This window comes from Gymnoscopelus braueri (genome assembly GCF_963280865.1).
Source record: "Gymnoscopelus braueri genome assembly, chromosome: 22".
NCBI classification, from domain to species: domain Eukaryota; kingdom Metazoa; phylum Chordata; class Actinopteri; order Myctophiformes; family Myctophidae; genus Gymnoscopelus; species Gymnoscopelus braueri.
In genome coordinates this window covers 27,784,509-27,800,898 of record NC_137624.1, presented here as the reverse complement: position 1 = coordinate 27,800,898, position 16,390 = coordinate 27,784,509, and the positions used below count along the sequence as shown (strand labels likewise).

The following is a 16,390-nucleotide window of genomic DNA, read 5'->3' as shown; positions in this document are numbered from 1 at the left end:
CACTCCCGGAGTTATAGCATGTGTGTGAATCCAGAGAGAGAGAGAGAGAGAGAGAGAGAGAGAGAGAGAGAGAGGGATATAACGTGATATTTACCCGATATGTTGCTCCTCCATAAAATGCGGCTGTCAGTTGGCACGGTGGGATGAGGTATAGAGGGCTTATAGATCTGCGGTACGCGGTTTCAGATCTACTGTAGTAAAGTTTGCAGGTTCCGCCTAGTACAGTGTGTAGATCCAGGCCCTGGTTTAACCACCTCGTTTTTGGTCACTCTGTCACTACGGCTTGGTCACTCGTCCCCATCATCACTGAATGTCCCCCCCTCTCTCTCTCTCTCTATCGCTCTCTATCTCTCTCTCTCTCTACCACTCTTTGCTCGCTCTCTCTCTCTCTCTCTCTCTCTCTCTCTCTCTCTCTTAGTCTCTCTGTCTCTCTCTCGCTCTCTCTCTCTCTCTCTCTCTCTCTCTCTCTCTCTCTCTCTCGCTCTCTCTCTCCCCCCCTCTCTCTCTCTCTCTCTCTCTCTCTCTCCGTGCAGGAAGTGAACGCCGCTCTCACATGAACAGTATATGAAGTGCGCGCAGCCTGACATCATTCGCCATGGCATTCACTAAAAAGACTTTTTTTTTTTAAAGACACAGACATTTTTGGATGAAATGCCAGCAGCGTCATTATACTGTATGGTGCTGTGTAGTAGTGTGTACAGTCGAATACCAAAACGTTCGCCCCAAAACACAGTCGCCCCAGCCAGGACAAATCCGGCGACCTCGGAACATGGTACCCGCCACCTGGTATTCCTAACCTCAGTAAAACCTTATTCCTATACGTAACCTCAGTAAACTATGCCAAAACCTAACCTTATTCATAAACTTAACCTCAGTAAACTATGCTTAAACCTTACCTTATTCCTAAACTTAACCTCAGTAAACTATGCCTAAACCTAACCTTATTCCTAAACTTAAAGGAGGAGTTCACCCAAAAAATGACTTATTTTCTATCAATTGCACACCCTATGAACTGAAGCCTTGAATCCATGGATTCTTTTTAGTTTTTGTCGCATTCCTAAGCTAATAATTTGATTCCCGTCTCCTACCGGCTAATGTATCCGGTAGGAGACACAAAGTAGATTACTTGTGTCTCCTACTGGAAGTACACACGGTCACCAAATTATTGTTTTAGGAATGCCACAAAAACTAAAATAAATCCATGAAATCAAGGCTTCATGGGGTGTGTAATTGATAGAAAATAAGTACTTTTTTGGGTGAACTCCTCCTTTAACCTCAGTAAACTATGCCTAAACCTAATCTTATCCCTAAACTTAACCTCAGTAAAACTATGCCTCAACTTATTTCTAACCGCCTTATCCTCAGTAAAACTTATACAATAATAATACAAGAACCGCTGGGGGCCAGCGGTCTGCGAAAAAAAATGGGGGCGAGCGTGTTTTGGGGCGAGACTTCCGGTTACCGCGTAGAGTCTATGGTAGCCCAGTAGTGCACGTACGCGCCCATGCATGCGGTCTACTTTCAGCAGCAGTGGCACTGCACTGTGTGTGTGTGCTGTAGTAGCTACAGTATATGCTGAATTATGCACCGCACCTTTATTACTGTCACATGAACTCAATGCACTCTCTGCTCTGCATCGATCTTAAAGCTGAACATCCGGAACTTTTTATCATGTCCTACCCGCCCGGGATTCGAAGGTGGCCGTGGCGTGTCCGACCCACTGTGAACTCCCACAGACAGTCACAGACAGCCCCGCATCACGAGAGACCACCACCGTTCAGCCCACGAGACAGGCAGGCAGTCTCAGCTTGTCCACGAGGGAGACATTTAATTGCGCTTCTGAGCTTCAGGCAGTGCTACTTATCTCAACCACCGGGGTCTAAAAAAATTTCTCAATGGAAGTGTAGGGGAGACGCCGAGACCACCTGCAACCAATGCCCAATCTAGAGTTATATCGCATTAAGGTAGCTACAGTAGGAAGAACTGGTGAAAATAACGTTTTATTCATTCAATTACGTTCCGGATTGCAGCTTTAAAGAGGTGTGCACGGTATTGCCGCACACACACACTGGGGAAGACAAGATGTATTCAGTTTAAATGTTATGAAAGGGTGACATGGAAGCAGAATTCGCGCGGGCCACTATAAATAGGCCAGCAGCAGCATTAAAGCAGATTGACATGTGTGTGGTCACCTCACGTGGCCTCATGTGATGACAGTTTAGGCTACATGATGCGCATGTGTGCCACTCTCCTAAATTATGAGCACTAAACTGCCTGTCATGACCTCAAGTCAACTTTTCTTTACTGAAAGCCAAAGCCATGGTGTTCTCTAACCCACATTCACCTCCCTACTAGTTTCACTATAGACCAGTGGTGGAGGAAGAAGTACTCAGATATTTTACTTGAGTAAAAGTAGCAATACCACAATATAAAAATACTCTGTTACAAGTAAAAGGCCTAGGCTGTGCTCAAAATGTTACTTGAGTAAAAGTACAAATGTGTTGGCATCGAAATATACTTAAAGTACCAAAAGTAAAAGTACTAAAATGTTTGAAAATAGCAGATCTACAAGCTCACAGCACGCGTTTGTGTAGAGTGTAGATCGGCCTATGTAAAAAATAGGGCTAAAGTGGTTAATGTATGTTTTAAAATGATTTATATCTGCAAAGTAATTAGTACCTATAGATGGGTTTCCTGTTTGTAAACATAGAGGATGATGCGCGCGCAGTGGCGGGATGAGCCTGTAGAGGGCGCTATTACCCGCAGCATCTCTGGCCACTGTACATTCAGAAAATAAATGGTCTTCACCAGGTTTAATGAAAGTAGATTAAATGATGCAGTTTGTAATATCTTCTTTACTCAATAAAAATGATTTGTCGAAAGTTGGATCTGTTTGTATATAATAGCAGCATTATGCCTATTATGCCTATAATAGCAGCATTATGCCTATCTAAATCCCGAAAATAACGAGAGAGTGAATGGCGCTTCCGGTTCGTTCTCCCCCGCGCATGCGCAGATCGCGCACTCTGCTCTGTGATGACGTCGCGCGGAAACCCATCTATAGTTTTCAAATAATTGTAGTGGAGTAAAAGTACAATATTTGCCTTTGAGATGTAGTGGAGTAGAAGTAAATGTACTGAAAAATGGAAATACTCCATCCAGTAAAGTAAAAAATCCTCAAAAGTGTACTTAAGCACAGTACTTGATTAAATGTACTTAGTTACTTTACACCACTGCTATAGACCGCTATACAGAACCTTGCTTTTAAATCATTGATTTATTCATTTTACATATTTAACCACTTAAACCCCCATATAGACAGACGACCCCCCCCCTTCCCCTTTTTTGTACATATTTTTTATTTCCTCATGCTTTTTTTGTATATAATTTTTATATTTCCATGCTCCCCCCCCCCCCTTTTTTTGTACATATTTTTAATTTTTTTCATGCTTTTTTTTTGGTACATAGTGGTATTTTTTCTGTATTATCTGTATTTTCATGTTGATTTTTGAACTGTTTGGTTGCTACTATATATGTCTATGAAATTAATTCAAGGACCCGCAACGGAAACAAGTCCGCAAGGACTTTTTTGGCCGGACCTTTTAGACAAAAGCATTATAAATGTAACTGTGTTGTTTTACATTCTTTTGCCTAATACAAATTTAAATCAATCAATCAATCAATGGGTAACCGGAGTCCCTCAGGGCTCAATACTAGTGTATTTTCTGTTTTTCTGTTATTAAGCTTTCGCTGAAAATGGTGGCGTGTTGTGAGCTTGTCGATCTGCTATTTTCAGCTAAAGCTTTCCGCACAATAGGATGCTGGGGTTTATTTAAGTGAAGATAAACAGTTTAATACTATAGGTTACATTAGTCTTATTAAAGCGTATGTTTCCCTATAATGGCAGGCTATTCTTTTGAAAATAAGCTATAGGCTACTAAAGCACAGCATCTAAAGAGAATAGCCTGCCCTAGAAGAAGAAAAAAAGGTAAATTATCTATTTCTGATGCTAAATGAATACTGCTGTAGTTGCTAGGCTACAATGAATTACACAAACAGCACTATGCTGTATAGGAACACTCTTCTGCACCACTTTTGGGTTCATCAGAGCCTTACAAAAGAGAAGTTCCAGTGGTGCAAGGAGAACGACCTACAGAACCTGTGTGGAAGCCAACTATGTCATCATATAAATGTAACCTATGACCAGTGGTGTAAAGTAACTAAGTACATGTACTCAAGTACTGTACTTTAGTACAATTTTACTTTTTACTTTACTATAGTATTTCCAATTTGCAATACTTTTACTTCTACTCCCAAATTGATGTATTTGGCCGCAGACCCCCATCTGAAAAGGTTTTGTGCCAGGGACCCCAGAAGAGAAGATTTATGTAAAATTTACCTTTGATATTTTTCAAAAAAAAAAAAAAAAATAGCAGATGTACGTAAGCTCGCAGCGCAACACCAAGTGACGCGGTGTGAGCTTGAAGATCTGCTATTTTTGAATAGCCAACACATATAAATGGATAAAGTGTTTAAAATTATTGTGACGCTTATATGAACTACTTTAGCTGGGGACCCCCCTGGAACCCCAAGGACCCCTGGGGGTCTACTGGTGTATGAAACACACCCAGTGTGTTTTTTTATAACAGAAATGTGAAAGTGAAATAATTTACTCTCTGTTGGTCCTCACATATGCAAATAACTTGTTTACTTGTTTTCACACGACCGGTCACATTATCTGCAATAAAAGAGGTGAGCAGGACATGGCTGAATGAATGACAGACTGAAATAAAACCATAAAGAGCCCTTTAAACATGCATAGCTTTCAAATAACAATTTACAAATAAGATACACATGAGTTAGCAATGGGAAACCTTTTTCACCTTTCATAAGTAAACTTTCTCCAAAAAAAAAAAAGACAGAAAAAGCAGCAGTGTGTTAACTGTGTTCGACAAAATACCTGCGTTGAACTGTTATTACATGTCAGTTCAAGTTCTTCCAATTCACCTCTGGTCCTACTGGGCTGTCAAATGTGACTGGTATGAGGCATATGATGTGTTGATCCTTTCGAGAACAATGGGATATTGTTACAGCCATTCGCACAGCCTCAGGGCCCTGCTGCCAGCCTTGAGCATGTCTCAGTCAGGGCAGGCCACCTACCAGGATCCAACGTAATGGGGGTGTGTGTTTTTTAGGCTCAACAACCCTGACATCTCTCTGCCCCCCTTCAAGGTGTTTACTTGTATTAGCAGTGGTGGAAAAAGTACTACATGTTCTACTTAAGTAAAAAGTCTACTGCAATGTAGAAGTACTCTGTTACAAGTAAAAGTCCAGAATTCAACATTTACTTGAGTAAAAGTATAAAGTATTGGTTTCGAAATGTACTCAAAGTGCCAAAGGTCCTGTAGAAAGTACTCATCATGCAGAATGTCCCATTTCACAAGTTTTCAAATGTATAATATCTAACTTCTATATCTATCTTGAAAATAGCAGATCTACAAGCTCATAATGTGTCGCATCGCAACGCATTGTGAGCTTGTAGATCGGCTACTTTCAAATGGCCGAAATGTATATAGGGCTGAAGTGGTTAAAGTTCAATATTTGTAAAAGTACAATATTTGTGAAAGTACAATATTTGTAAAAGTACAATATTTTCCTCCTTGATGTAGTGGAGTAGAAGTTAAAGTCCTAAAAATTGGAAATACTCCAGTAAAGTAAAAATACCTCAAAATTGTACGTAAGTACAGTACTTGAGTAAATGTACTTTGTTACTTTACACCACTGGAAACAAGTTTAACAACCACTTTACCACTTTGCTGTACATCAAATTATAGCGTAATAAAAATAACAGATCTACAAGCTCACAACACGTAGCGTTGAATGCTAGGGTTCATGTGGTTAAAAAGGGAAGATGAAAAACATTAATTGCCAAAAAAAACACATACAACAAACTATTGCCCTGGGGTGATACTCATAACCGACATTATCATGGAAGGTGGAGAATGAGTGCAAACTATTACACCATGTCCTCACTTTCCCTCTATGGCTACTAATGCACAATAAATCAGCAGTGTTGATCTAACGCCGAGTGTAATCATGGACCCAGAGGGACCTGCAAAGGTCCATGTTTACCCTGTCTCAGTTAAATGAACACCGACGATTTCACGGCGTGTACGGGACGAGTCCTGGCTTGGCCAGGATTCTATGTTGGTACATTAACCCATCAAGACCGGGAACGCATCCGTGTCATTTTAGATTTTAACCACTGTAACCATTATTTTATACTCTGGCTACTCAAAAATAGCAGATATACAAGCTCATGAGCTTGTAGATCTGCTATTTTTGAAAAATCGTGGAAAATTTGTGCAAATCTTTGAATGTATAGTTTTTAAAGCGAACATTTTACTCAAATCTTTGCTTTTGGGGGATTCTACAAATGTCTTCTAAATCCTGACAGTTTTCTGAATAACTTATGTTGCTATAATATCAGTGGTGCTCCAACTTTTTCATGTCAAGGACCACCCAAAATAATATGTATTTGACCCCCATCTCAAAATATGTTGTTCCAGGGACCCCCAGAAGCAAAGATTCAAGTTAAAAATGTTTGCTTTAAAATATATATATATTTAAAGATTTGCACACATTTTCACGATTTTTCAAAAATAGCAGATCTACAAGCTCATAGCGCGGCACTCGGTGAGCTTGTATATCTGCTATTTTTTTAATAGCCCAACGAAATCTTAAAATGACACACAGATGCGTTCCCGGATTGAATGCGTTAACTTTTTCTCGTGTCCTTCTAAGATCATGTAGGCCCCACTTTAAGGCCATGTGAGCAGGAGGCTATATAAGGTGATTGGGACACAGCCAGTGCCATTGTTATGGTTGGCAGGGGAGGGAGGTGTCTGGTTGTGGTTGCTCATTGTATGCTGAGGGAAGCCAAACAGAGCCGCCTGTCAGAGAGAGAGAGAGAGAGAGAGGGGTTCTGGGACCGTGTGAAGTGCAACTAATGGATCACTTGACCCAAAAGTAACCACTCCGTTACAACCGGTGCATAGTCTTATGACAATGGGTTGAGGCATGTCAAGTGTTACCAGATCAATATTTAAACATACGTGTTTAAACAGACGTGTTTGTGTGTATATGTGTGTACTGTACACACATACATACACGTACGCAGTGGTGGAAAAAGTACTCAAATTCTTTACTTAAGTAAAAGTACCAACACTGCAATCTAGAAATACTCTGTTACAAGTAAAAGTCCAGAATAAAAAAAATATTTGAGTAAGAGTACAAAAGTATTGGCATCAAAATGTACATAAGTACCAAATGTAAAAGTACTAAAATATTTGAAAATAGCAGAACTACAAGCTCACATGTCGCGATGCGACGCGTTGTGACGTGAGCTTGTAGGTATAAAATAGGGCTAAAGTGGTTAATGTATGTTTTATGCCGCACGTATGGTACGTACATACACACACACACACAGAACTATTTTGTTTCCAACTGATTTATTAATCTTTCCAAATGAAAAAATGCCACTAATAGAATCACTTTTCCCCCCCATTGTTATAATTGCTTTTTAAATTATAAAGTAGACATTTTACCTCACTTTCTCGGTCAATTCATCTATCAAACACAAATTACATCACGTCATTCTGGTGTATTGTGTTGTCTCACATAAGGCTTGCCTCAACTTGGCCAACATGGCACTCTGAACACTGTAGCACACCAACTGTTGTTTATTTTGGCACATATTACCGTCTTGCATGACACAGTCATAATGCAAGTCGGTGTTATAATCGTCATAATGTCAGTTTTCTTTTTTAACAGATTAAGAATGATCCACCTTGCACAGTTGTCCTTTATTGTATGCCGACTGGCACCCTCCTAATAAAATATTTGGGAAATATAAAACATTTAGTATTGCAACCAACATAAGATATAATCCAATCACACCTTTTTTTTATACTCTGTGAACAGTATAAACAATCCTTTTGGACAATCTGACAGGACTTCTAATGTTCGATCCTATAGTCAGATAAGGCTCATGCAGATTTTCTTTCTCCACAGACAGATATAACAACAGACTTTGGCATGGATATGACTACGAGTACAGTAGGGGACAAATTACTGGGAGCCAGTGGAATAGCAGTTGAGGAAACAAAACTCCATGAGTGCCCTTGAGACAGTCAGAAAGAAAGAGAAAAAGAGAAACAGTAAGAAAGAGACAGACAGACACAGAAAGAACAAACTTAAAATGCCTTACCGGGAACGCATCTATGTCATTTTAAGATTTATTTGGCTATTCAAAAATAGCAGATCTACAAGCTCATAGCGCGGCACCGATGCCGTGCTATGAGCTTGTAGATCTGCTATTTTTGAGAAATCGTGAGAATTTGTGCAAATCTTTGAATATATATTTTTAAAGCTAACATTTGTAAAATATTTGTTCCAGGGACCCCCAGAAGCAAAGATTTGAGATACAAATGTTCCCTTAAAAAAAAGACATATTCAAAGATTTGCACACATTTTCACGATTCTTAAAAAATAGCAGATCTAAAAGCTCATAGCGTGGCACTCTGTGCCGCGCTATGAGTTTGTATATCTGCGATTTTTGAACGGCCAAAGAAATCTTAAAAATGACACAGATGCGTTCCCGGTCTTAATGGGTTCAAAATGGAGGGAACGTCCTTGCATTCATCATTATTTAGAGAAGTCATTCAAGTCAATTGACCGAGGTCCAATAACAGGTAACATATCACTATTACGATAGGATTTAATTTCCTGTCACCGAGTAGGTACAGGTAGGTACTATCACTGAAATACGGGGTTACCGGGGACAGAGGTCAGGACAGCCAAGGAAGGAACAGAATCAGATCAGCAGGTCTAATGACGAAGAGGGATTGAATTGTTAAGACCGATTTGGACAGTGGACAGAAGAGGAGGGGAGAGGATCTGAGTTGCCAGGATTCAGTGCCTAGCCTCCTGTGAGTGCTATGCAGGCTTAAATTGTAACCAAAACATAACGTATGCATGTGAATGGCCTACTTGATACACCCTGAGGCAGTGGTTCTCAAACCTTTTTCATGTCAAGGGACCACCCAATATGATATGTTTTTGGCCACGGACCCCTCATCTCTAAATATTTAGTTCCAGGGACCCCCAGAAGCAAAGATTTTAGTTAAAAATGTTCGCTTTAAAGAATATACATATTCGAAGGTTTGCAAAGATTTTCACGATTTTTCAAAAATGGCAGATCTACAAGCTCATAGATGTGACTGCTCATAGATGTCACTCCACTGAACAATGGTTCAGTGGAGAAGGAAACACAACTGTACAACATACTGTTGAAACCATTTCAAGTCAAATGTTCAGAAAGGACAAAGGTAACTGCTCTGAATGAATGAGGAAACAAGTTACACACAACTAACTGCACCAGTTTCAAACCAAGCACTTATCAAGCCTGATCTATACACTGCCATATGATGAGTATGAGTATGACTTAGGCATTACACTGTCGGTGCCGCACTATGAGCTTGTATATATGCAATTTTTGAATAGCCAAAGTATAAGAGGTTAAAGTGGTCAAATTTATTGTGATGCTATATTAACACATTTTGCTGGGGACCCCCTGAAACCCCCCAAGGACCCCTGGGGGTCCCCAGACCCCACTTTGAGAACCAATGCCCTAAGGGGCTATGTCCACAGAAAGCGTTTTTTTTTTTTAGCGAGGAGCGCTTTGGATATCATGTCCAGACGGAGCACTTCTTACTGAAGTGCAGAGCGTTTATTGATGCGCGCAATCAATGTTCGAACATATACAAAAAGTGACATTGATGAGCAGCGCTCTTTTCAAAAAGTTGAACTATTTTCTTCTTGAAGCACCCAGGGCGCTCCGCCAAAAAGACACTAGACGCTGAAACACGATGCTTGGTGGTGAGAGGAGGAGCCCTGCATTGAGTCTTTTTTTTACCATAGAAACGCATGACAGAAAGGCGCTGGAAGCTAAAAAAAAATGCTTTCTGTGGACATAGCCCCTAATAGGACATTTTGATTTCACAAATTTACCAAATTGTTTTTTTATTTAACATCTAAATGGATGCATGTTCATCCACAATGGCAATTACTTGCAAGTTGCAACCCGTCTATTGGATAATGTGTTCACTAACTATCTGAATACTACAGGACTAATGGGATACTAAATATGGTGGTCCCAAAACATACATTTGGACTGGATTTTGCCTGTAAGATTTCACAACTATATTTCTTGGGACATTCTGATGAGTAGAAAGAGGGGTACAAAGCAGAGTATTGAAAAGGTAGATTCTGTCCCTACTGTACAAAGTCACACAATTCTGAAGACTTTGGATACGGTGGATGAGCCTGGTCGCAAGAGAAAACGTTGTCATTGCACGTCATCTGCAAACTACCAGATACCGTACGTTGAATGTTGTCGTCTCTGAACCCCCAAAACACACTTTGCATACCAACGTTTCCAGATGCGGACCATGTCCATTTCCAAGTCAAGTACTATTATGTGCAAAGGTCAAAGTAGATTATAACTGATTCCCATACTCATACAGCGCTGAGTTGTCAACACGGCCATTACTAGCCCATTGATACCTGGAACGCATCTGTGTCACTTTAGATTTCTTTGGCTATTCAAAAATAGCAGATATACAAGCTCATAGCGCGGCACCGAGTGCCGCGCTACGAGCTTGTATATCTGCTATTTTTGAAAAATCGAGGGGAAATTTTTTATTTATTTTTTTCCAAATTTTTTTTAGGATTTAGAAGACATTTCTAGAATCTTCTCAGGTCTTAATGGGCTAGGCACGGGCACCTGCTAACGGCGGGCACTCGCACGGCATGGGCAATTCACCTCACACTGCTCACGGCCGCTGCCGACGGCACCCCTGCCTTGACAAATCGAGCTTCAACATAACTGTGGTTTCGCACTTTGCAGAAATGTAAAATGGCAACGTTTGTTTTGCAAACTTGTGCTTAGGGTTGCAGCGTTGAGTAGATAGAGAATCTACAAAGTACACCGTCTCTTATGTGATCAACGTTCCCCCCCATTCGTGCTACATATCCACAAACACCATGAAGCACCAGCCCAGGCCCCCTACCAGGAATATGGTGACCTGCATGCTGTAGATGAAGAGGTCATTGACAACCCCAAAGTCAAGCCGCCGGTGACCTAACAGCAACAGGATGACCGACAGCTTGTACTGCAGGCGCAGGAGGACACGCACGCTGACGTACTGCAGGCAGAAGACGGCCGAGAGCGTCACCCACAGCAGAGAGGTCAGGAGGCTGCAACCGAAGTAGAGGAGGAACCGCAGGAAGCCATACATGCAGCGCGAGCGCAGGTACAGGTCAAAGTTGTTGTACTTGGTGCGCACCAGCCGGTTGGCGTGCGTCGACCCGCAGGCCGTGTGCATGCAGGTGGTGTGGGGGCCGTGGAAGCTTCGCACCCGCCGGGGGATGGGGATCACAGGCATGAGTGGGCTATTCGAGCCCCACGTAGTAGTAGCAGCAGCAGCGGCAGCGCGCCGTCCCCGTCACTGAGAGTCAAGTCCCCGGCTGCTGCTTTTGCTTCTAGGGTGAGAGTTAGCATCGTTAGCTAGTGGAGCGATGCTAGGTGGGATCGTTGAGAGGAGCCCCGCCCCCCCCTTCCCTCCCCAGTCGTGGAGTGATGTTGCTGTTGTGTTGACTTTGTCTTGCTACGTGGAAATCCACTTAGCGATGTTTCGTCGGTGATGATGCGGGAATCCGATTGCAAAACCATTCTGTGAAGAGGACACATTTTGTTTGTCACTGTTCTATTTAAACATGATCTATTTTCATTGTGCACACATGCTCACAGACAAAAATATTCTAGTGATATTTTTCGGTTTAAATAAATGACTGTTAAATAGCTCTATATTCCATAATAATCGTTATAAAGTGTTCAGTAACGGGAGTCTCCCCGTCTCTCCAGCTCTTTAGTAAACAGAAAATACATGTTCAGGTTTAGATACCAATTGTAGGAGATGACTCATACAGGATACAGGATAAACAAGTGAAATTGGAAGTGATGCATCCAACAAACAAAAAAATGGGTCAAATTTGGAAGTGGAACATTATAAAATTGAAGCTGAAGAATTTGTTGTGAAATTGGTGTGCCATCTGAAAATGTGTTTTCTTGCTGGACTGGAGATACAGGGAGACCACTGTCATTGATCAACACTCTATAGTAATCAGAATATAGAGCTTTCATTTGTTTAGTTTTTTACAAAACAATGTTTTAACAAAAACTCAAAAAACTCAATTACGGCACCTTTAAAGCTGCAATCCAGAACTGATTTTAATGAATACAAATTTAATGTAAACAATCTATACGGTAGAGCATGTTGAAGGTGGTCTCCCCACTCTTCCATTGAGACAACCTACTGGTAGGAAAGTAGTACTGCCTGAAGCGCATCGTGCGCATGAGCAAAGTAGCATGGCAGAAGTTTAGTCTCCCACGCGGGAGGAGGAGACCTATCATGGGTTCAAATCCCGTGTAGGACACGATGAAGCTTACGGAGTGCAGCTTTAAAATGTAGGCTTTATCACACAGAACAGCAACTTCCTAATGCATAATCAAAAGCTCTAACAATAACAGGCCATATTAGCCTTGATTCAAGACTGTCATATTAATATAAACATGACCGTCGTCTTGATCCAAGGCTAAGGCCTTACATCCTCAAATAGCATAGATAATACAATAACAGTGGATCTCAAACTGGGGTCTTTGAGGAAGTCACAGGACTGTAAACCCTGACGGGGGTCCATTTGGTTCCATTTGAACACTCTCAGAGTTAGGATTTCATTAGCCCCTACGGAACCTCTCCCTCCACTGTATAGCTCCGAGATGAGGTTCCTCGTTTGTCGGTGCCGTTTTAGCAGGACCTTGTCGCACATTTTCCACTTTACATGTTTCTTACCCCTTTCTGCACATCGTATCCATAAAGTAAAGGTTTTCTGCAATGCTCTCAGATGTTTTAAGTTCTAGCGCACAATAAAAGCTATCCAACGAGTTGAAAAAAGTATTTAATTCGCCTCTGTCCTCATCCGGTTACATGTTTTTAAGACATGGCGCAAGAGTTGCGCCCGTATAGATAACATTACTGATTCCCCTACTGGTCAAATGTTGAATTGCATCTTCTAATGCAAAATATCATGGAACCGGCTGAGGAGAGAAGCGAATTAAATACTTTTTTCAACTCGTTGGCTAGCTTTTATTGTGCGCTAGAACTTAAAACATCTGAGAGCATTGCAGAAAACCTTAACTTTTTGGATACGACGTGCAGAAAGGGGTAAGAAACATGTTAAGTGGAAAATGTCCTGCTAAAACGGCACCGACAAACGAGGAACCTCATCTCGGAGCTATATAGCGGAGGGAGAGGTTCCGTCGGAGTTAGGATTTCATAGTATAGATTGGGTCCCAGAGACAGAAAATGGTATCAAATGGTGGTCCGTGGCCCAATGCTTATCAAACTGGGGGTCCTTAAAGAAAAAAAAGAGAACCACTGTACCATTATGATCAACTATTAGGGTTTCCCCCCCATGAAACATAGACCTACCATGTTCACCACGAAGACTGTATACGAGCTTCTCTCTTTCCTTCACCATTCAGCTGCTGCTGCTAGCATCACATGTTAGCATGTAGCCTCCCAGACGCTACATAAACAGGTATGTATTGTTTTCATGTGTTTAACTCGCTACATTGTATCCGTGAACAACAGATCAACACTATAGCAACAAGCCGGTGTGTTACATGGTTGTGTAGTGTGTGTACGACGTAACGTACGTCACATAGGCCTTGTCGTAAAAATGTAGCAGTCACTGCTTTTACGACATGTTCAGAGTTAAAGGAGAAGACACTCTCAAAGTAAGACTCACATCAGATTCACAAAGCTCAACTTATATGATATTCAGTGGTGTAAACTAACTACATTTACTCAAGTACTGTACTTAGTTGTACTGTACTACAATTTTGAGGTATTTTTACTTTACTTGAGTATTTTAAATTTTCAGTACTTTTACTTCTACTCCACTACATCTCAGAGGCAAATATTGTACTTTTACTGCACTAAATGTTTTTGAAAAATGTAGTTACTAGTTACTTTGTAGATTTTGATTATTATTACAAAACATACAGTAACCACTTCAGCCCTATATACATTTCGGCCATTTGAAAATAGCAGATCTACAAGCTCACAATGCATCACGATGCGACGCATTGTGAGCTTGTAGATCTGCTATTTTCAAAAGATTTTTATACATGTTATACATTTGAAAACGTGTGAAATGGGACATTCTGTATAATGAGTACTTTTACTTCAGGGGTCATCAACATGTCCGTACATGGACAAACATGTCCATGGCAAGACTTGTCCATTGCACTTTTTTTCCTTTTTTACGAAAAAATATTGTCTATTTTTTTAATATTCACAATCTAATCTTAAAAAAATGTGTTTGAATAATTTTTGTGACTCATAAAGTGTCGGGATGACATGCTCATTAATATGTTGCAGGAGACTTGTGGTATTGTACGTGATACCTGTACCACGTACGCAAGGACGCAGAGAGCGTTTTAGAACCGAAGGGTTCGTTACATTAATTTGGTACAAAAAAGTCAGACTCAGAGGTTTCTTCTTTTTCTTTTTTCTCCATCCCAAAAGTGGGGGGATATCCCTCCCCCAATTGAACTGAGTATGCAAACCCCAAAGGGCAAAAACATGGCATGTCATCTGTTCAGAAGGAGCTATTTGCTACCAAGGCAAAGAAGGGCAGAACTGGACAAGTAAAGCTAATTTTCGTCAGTTGAGAGAAAGTGTTTCAAAGTGTCCATTAATAACAATAACAACTCAATTATAATAACACTCAACAAGCATAATCCATGGAAACCCTTGATCCACACAGCCTCGCCCTCACCACCAGACCTCCTCCTCACCTCTGATCAAAGTTGGGCACCTTTGCATCAAACTATTGTGACACTGCATTCCTTAATCCTGCCATGCCCTTCATGGAGCACTCATCAAGTACATACCGTACATTGTACAGACAGTACATGATGTATGCATACATGTGTGCATACTTTCTCAACATTGAAGCTACATTGACAAACAATAAAACTAGTTTAGCTGGTAGAACTTCCTATCACCTCATGTGCCATCTGTCTATATACTGTAATAACCATATGAAGTATAATACGCACCCATTCACCTTTGCAGCTCAGTGGCCCTTTTGCTCCTGCAATGTAAGATGGAAGCACTGTATGTAGTGATAAAACCCAATTATTGAAATCCCAAACATGGAATGTACTTGCACCATGCCACATGTAATGCCTGTCTCAGGACTGCCACCTGCCAGTACACAGTGGATAACTTCCCAGTCTCCAGGTTTTCTAAAGTGTAGCTAATCACTTTAAGTCTGACATCCCAATTTTGGGCATGCCATTTTAGGCCAAAAAGAAAATAGAATTGCTGTTTTTATACATTTTGAGAACTTTAAATGGGACATTCTGTACTTTCACTTTTGGTACTTTAAGTATATCTTGATGCCAATGCTGGCATCAAATTCTGGATACCAGACTTTTACTTGTAACAGAGTATTTCTACATTGTGATACTTTTACTCAAGTGTGAGTACTTCTTAGTTTCACCACTGGTTGTGAACTGTATAGCACTCTTTTTCAAAATCAAATTAGCCAGAGAACTGGCTTGTTGTGTGCTTGTGAGTGATAGTCTATTGTTGTAAGTTAGGTAATTGGTGTAAGTTAATTAATTGTTTATTGTTGTCAGTTTTTTAATTGTGCTATTTTACTCTTTGCTGCTGTAACACCCTGAACCCCCCTCCACCCCCCCCCCCCCTTAAAAGTAAAGTTTGAGAATCACTCGTTCATATCCTGCATTCAAACTATTTATCAATAGACAGAAAAATTCAGATGAAAGTCAACAAAGAGCTTAAATCATCAATCCTTATTTGCCCTGAAGAAGGCCACTTGAGACCGAAACACGTTGGCATGTATTTCATCTGTTCCATTAAATGCACATGGCAGGCGGTACACACCTTGACAGACTGCAAAACAAGAACCAGAAGCGAGGTGAACCCGCCTGCCTCCCTCCCCAACGAACTGAACACTTTCTACGGCCGGTTTGAGATCAGCTCCAACCGCGGCAGCCAAGCGGGGCCATCAGCAGCACCAGCAGAGGAGAACCCTCTAACCATCTCGGAGAGAGAAGTGCGTACAGCCTTCACACGGGTCAACATCCACAAGGCAGCCGGACCTGATGGGATTCCAGGCCGGGTCCTTAAGACATGTGCAGACCAGCTGGCGGGTGTCTTCGCTGACATCT

The 16,390-nt window shown here is 41.1% G+C and overlaps 2 protein-coding genes across 3 annotated transcripts in view; both read right to left on the bottom strand.

Moving 5' to 3' along the window:
• nacc2 (NACC family member 2) overlaps positions 1 to 11,258 on the bottom strand; it is a 77,976-nt gene extending 66,718 nt beyond the window's left edge. The window contains exon 1 of one of the 2 annotated variants that reach the window (XM_080419806.1): positions 11,133 to 11,258. The gene's annotated coding sequence lies outside the window, so the exon portion shown is untranslated. Of the gene's footprint in view, positions 1 to 94; positions 377 to 11,132 lie in introns of those variants that run through there. The other variant, XM_080419804.1, reaches the window with a different exon arrangement.
• Positions 10,839 to 13,819, bottom strand: tmem250 (transmembrane protein 250). The gene is made up of 2 exons (XM_080419820.1): positions 13,614 to 13,819; positions 10,839 to 11,795 (listed from the first exon to the last, which is right to left on the bottom strand). The coding sequence occupies exon 2, from the start codon at positions 11,505 to 11,507 to the stop codon at positions 11,088 to 11,090; it is 420 nt and encodes a 139-aa protein (XP_080275946.1). The 5' UTR covers positions 11,508 to 11,795; positions 13,614 to 13,819; the 3' UTR covers positions 10,839 to 11,087.
• Positions 13,820 to 16,390: the final 2,571 nt, after the last annotated feature.